Consider the following 5,528-nt stretch of genomic DNA (forward strand, 5'->3'; position numbering starts at 1 on the left):
ACAACTGACAAGCGGATGCCCAACTCACTTATCTGAGTGCGCGCGCTATATATATATATATATATATATATATATATATTGAATAACTTCTCCTGATTGATGAGGAGGGAACTAGACATTGTTAACTTGTATGCCAGGGAAACATATCCAATTTCGAAATCTTTCTGATTAAAAAAAAAGAATCTGTGCTCAAATTCTTTCCTCAAAATGTTTCTCTCGACTGAAGAAGAGACAAGAACAAGCAAATTGACCACTAACATCAGTGCATGCATATGTAGAACAAGTCCAAAAAAAAATTCAAAGAAACAGAAAGATAATGCTCATATATTTGTCCTTCCATAACTTCTCTTGGTTGAGCAAGATAAGTATAGATGCTGGTAATTTATCTGAAATACAAACTTTATGTTTGCATCAAAGCATATACAATTCCAACAGTAAAAATATTTCAGATTAAATGAAAGGGACCGATGCTCAAAATTCTTCCTTCAAAAGGTTCCTCTAAGCTGAAGAAGACAAGAGTAAGCAAATTGTCCCGCTAACAGTAGTGCAAAGTCCATAAACAATTTTGAAGGAAACATAAAAACAATGCTCATGTATATAACTTTCTATAACTTCTCCTGGTTGATCATGTTAAAGTATAGATGCTACTAACTTATCTGTTATGTAAACTTCAAGTTTGCATTAAAACATATGCAATTCAAATGGTAAAAATTCTTCAAATGCAAGGAACCAATGCTGAAATTTATCCCATCAAATTGTTCCTCTAGACTGAAGAAGAGGCAAGAGCAAACAAATCGAACTACTAACATCAGTGCATGCATATATAGAACAAGTTCACAAAAAAATCTTATAGAAATAGAAAAAATAATGCTCATATGTATATCATTCCATAATTTCTCTCGATTGATTATGATATGTATAGATGCTGCCAACTTATTTGTCATCTAAACTTCAAATTTGCATTAAAACATATGTAATTCCAATGATAAAAATTTTCAGATAAAAAGAAGGAACTAATGCTCAAAATCCTCTCACCAAAATGTCCTCTAGACTGAAGAAGAGACAAAAGCAAACAAATTAACTTACTAACATCAGTGCATGCATATATAGAACAAGTCCACAAAAAAATCTAAAAGAAACAAAAAATGATGCCCATATGTATATTCTTCTATAACTTCTCCTGGTTGATCAAGATAAATATAGATGCTGCTAATTTATCTTTCATGTAAACTTTAAGTTTGCATCAAAACATATGTAATTCCAATGTTAAAAATTTTTCAGACTAAGAAAAAAGAATAAATGCTCAAAATTCTCCCTCCAAAATGTTCCCCTAGACTAAAGAAGATGCAAGAGCAAGAAAATTTATTCACTAACATCAGTCCTTGCATATGTTAAACAAGTCCACAAATAATTCTCAAAGAAACATAAAACAATGCTCTTATATATATCTTTCCATAATTTCTCCTGGTTGATCAGGATAAATATAGATGTTGCTAACTTATCTATTATTTAAACTTAAGTTTGCATCAAAACATATGCAATTCAAATATTAAAAATCTTTCACTTAACAAAAACAAGGAACCAGATATATCAAAAACAATTCCAACAAAAATTCTCAGAGAGATAAAAAAACATTACACATATATCTATCATTCCGTAACTTCGCCTGATTGATCTTGAGAGAAATAGATGATGCTAATTTGTCTAACATGTAACCTTCAAATTTGCCTCAAAACATATGTATTTCCAATGTTATAAATGTTAAAAAAAAAAGAAATAGTACTCAAATTTCTTCTCCTAAAATTTTATTCTAGACTGAAGTAAAGACAAGTGCAATCAAATCGATTGCCTAACATCAGAACAAACATATAAAAAACATTCACTTTCTTAATGATTTTATCACTCATTTTTACAACTCCATCACTAAATCTACTACTACTAACATTACATTCAATGTAGCTAGTTTTAGATTTACTCAAAGGTAGATATTTAGACTCTAAATTTGATCTCCATAATTAATGTTTTTCCTGAACTTTTTCTCTAGTTTTATCCACAAAAAAGGATATCCTCATCGAAAAGCATATACCAAGGTATATCCTCATATAAATGTCTATTAAGAGCATCAATAACTAAAGCATAAAGATACAGACTTAAATTTGATCCTTGATGTAATCCAACTGATATAGAAAACTACTTTGTCAATCATTCTTCTATTTGAACAGAAGTAACAACTCTAGCATACATATCTTTAATGACATGAATACATGTCATATGAACAACTTTCTTTTCTAGAACTATGCAAAGAACAATTGAAACTTTATCGAAAGTTTTTTTTCTAAATCAACAAAAGTCATAGTTAGATCCTCCCTAATCTATACTTTTCTATCAAACCTCTCAATAAATGTATAACTTCCGTAGTAGACTTATTCGACACAATCAAAGCTAATTTTGAGAAATCTTTGTTTGACATATTAACTTATGTTCAATTACTTTCTTCCATAATTCTAATGCATGACACATTAACTTAATTTCTCTATAATTTCCAAACTAGCATGCATCCCCTTTATTTTAAAAAATAGGGACCAAAATACTTCCGTGATTCCTTAAACATCTTTTTAGCATTTAAAATCATAAAAAAGTTTATTAAGCCATGAAATTCTCAGATCTCTTAATAATTTCACACTTCTATTTGCATACCATCAGATTCTACTTATTTTTCACCTTTCATTTTCTTTAAAGCCTCAATTTTTTTTAACTATTACTATGGTAAAAATCAAAAATATTATTATTATTAATGATATTAAGACCACCAAAATTAATCATATTTTCAAAATGTTCATTAAAAAGTATATCAAAATATCTCACCCATCTATATTGAATATCTTCATTTAAGAAAAATATGTTTTTATTTTCATTTTTAATACATTTTACTTTAATTTAATCTTTATTTTTATCATATCTTTGTCTGGTTAGTTTATATATATATATTTTATCATCTTTAGTATCTATTCTATTATAAGGATTTGTAAAAATTGTTCTTTTAGCCTCCCTACTTGCCACCTTATATTTTTCTCAATTATCTAAGCTTTTAAGTTTAGATCAATTTTTACAATAAAATTTTTTATATTATATTTTTTTGGCACATTATTATTCCACCTCCAATTATTTTTATTTCTAATTTTTTTTTCTTTTGATTTTTTAAGTACTTCTTTTGTCACATGTTTATAGTGATCATTACTTCATCATAGATACCATTAGCTTCTTCATGACCATCCAAATCTTAAAATTTTGAAATTTACTAAGGATAATTTTTTTTTTGTTTTTTATGTGCCCCATTTAATTTTATGATAATATTTCATTGTATTTATTTTTATCTTTCAACCATTCTTCTTAAAATTAAAAATTAATAATTGATGTTGAGTACTTAAACTTTTTCTTGGAAGGACCTTACAATCTTTACAGTCCCGACGAACTTTTTTTCTTATAAGAAAATAATCAATTTATTTTTTATTAGCTTTATTCTTATAAGTGATAATATTCTCATCTCTTTTCTTAGATAAAATATTAGTAATAAAAAAATCATAAGCTAAAATAAAAAATCAATATAGCTCTATCTTTTTATTAACCACTCCAAGATCGTAGCCATAATAAACATTTCTAAAATTTTTTACCATTCTACTAACATGTCCATTTAAATCTCATCTAATAAAAAATATTTCTTCAAAATGTATCTTTTGCGTTAATTATTTTAAATCAGTGAAATTTTTTTTTGAACATATATATAAACCTACTTGAGAAGCATAAACGCTTATAATATTAAGAATCTTAATATAACAATCTTTAGGACTAATTTTATCTCAAATTCTAGTATTTTTAACAGTTATTATCTTTCAAACTCTTATCTATAATTACACATACACTATTTCTATTATGACTCCTACTTAAAAACTAAAGCTTAAAACATAAGCTACCAATCTCCTTAGTGTTTTCTTCAGCTCTTTTAGTTTCTTGAATGCATAAGATACTTATCTTTCTATGAACCATAATGTCTATTAGTTTCATTAATTTACTTGTGAGTGTTCCTATATTCCAAGATCTTTTCAAAATATTAGTTTCATGGACTAACTCATTTGCCTGCATCAGTCCATAATGTAGGAACTCTTGTTTATTTAATATTACACCTGCATAGCGGCCCATGCATACTTTTCATTATATTCAGACCATACAGCCAGTCGTTTTCAGGGTACGCCTTAGCATTTACATAATGATTTAAATGATTCATGTCATGTATTTTCGACAAAAAATTTTATGTTGGTTGTTGACTAGCTAACACAATCTTTCATTTTTCGCATGTGGGGCTTTGGTCCTGACAATGAGAGTGTTAAAATTTTGCAAGTTGAAGCAAAAAATAAAAAAATAAAAAAATAAAAAATAAAACACAAGAATTGGAAGCAAATCCAATATGGCTCTTAATGTATGGCTCTTAATGAAAGAATTATGAAAGAATTCTCGTGACTGTTCTTGTCTGACTTTTCATTTGCAACGTAAACATTGCTTCTTAAAACTTCCATTTTAAGAAGTCACACCAAAAGTATTGTTATAGGGCATCATTAAGTTTAAACTATTCATTTTTTTTCTTATGTTTGTCATGAAATAAAGTAATCATAATATATATATATATATTTTCATCCCTATATGCTTTTACTTGGTAAATCAAAATTAATGTTACATTTGCTCTTTGAAATCAAACTATAATTGCTACAAAAATAAATAAATAAAGGTAAAAATAACACCTTTTTTTTCCTAAAGAGCTGAAGCCTCTGTTTCTCTCTCAACAGATCACACTTGTACCATTTAAAGTGAGTCTGAGACATTCTGAGGCTTATACGGTGTTGACCATAATTTTTCCTTGTATATATCTGTTAAGTCTTTGGACTTGTATTCAATTTTAGTATAGGAACCAGCTCTGTTATCATTTTTACGTACTGTGATCTTTAGGATTATTTATGCTCTTAAAGCCAAATTGGTTAAAAAATTAGAATGAAGTTATACTTGTAACATTGTTTATGGAAGTGAATATTTGTTTTCCTGATTATTTGTTGCTTTCCAGCTTAATGGAACCCACTAATGGTTTAGCTCCCTTATTACATTTTCCAAAGAGATTGTTGTTGTAACTTTGCTGTTGAAAGTGTACATTTTTTCTCCCGTAATCATTAACTTCTTTCCAGCCCCAATTGGCACCACAAATGGCAGAGGTCCCTCGTTGTACTTTCCAATTTGACTTTGACTTTGAGAGAAGAATTCTTGCTGAAGCTAAGAAAGGGAGCCAGAACTGGAGCAAAATTGCATCTGAAAATCAGCCATCAAAAGCTGGTCCATCAACTTCTATGGTATGATACGTTTATGTGCGCTGCAATGCAGTTTGATCCTTATGCTACGATTTGTTTTCTTTCTTGTGTGTGGTATTCTTTTGTTTATTTTTTTCAATGTGCTTTATTCTCTATAGCTTTGAAAGGATGTTTGGCAAT

General features: G+C 28.3%; 1 protein-coding gene across 1 annotated transcript in view; it reads left to right on the forward strand.

Annotated features, from left to right (window-relative positions):
* Positions 1–5,528, forward strand: part of LOC110022506 — a 30,707-nt gene that overhangs the window by 18,337 nt on the left and 6,842 nt on the right. The window contains exon 4 of the mRNA XM_020721475.1: positions 5,229–5,390. Coding sequence (XP_020577134.1) covers positions 5,229–5,390 — 162 coding nt within the window. The remainder of the gene's footprint in view (positions 1–5,228; positions 5,391–5,528) is intronic.

Source organism: Phalaenopsis equestris, unplaced genomic scaffold (genome assembly GCF_001263595.1).
Source record: "Phalaenopsis equestris unplaced genomic scaffold, ASM126359v1 Scaffold000194, whole genome shotgun sequence".
NCBI lineage: Eukaryota > Viridiplantae > Streptophyta > Magnoliopsida > Asparagales > Orchidaceae > Phalaenopsis > Phalaenopsis equestris.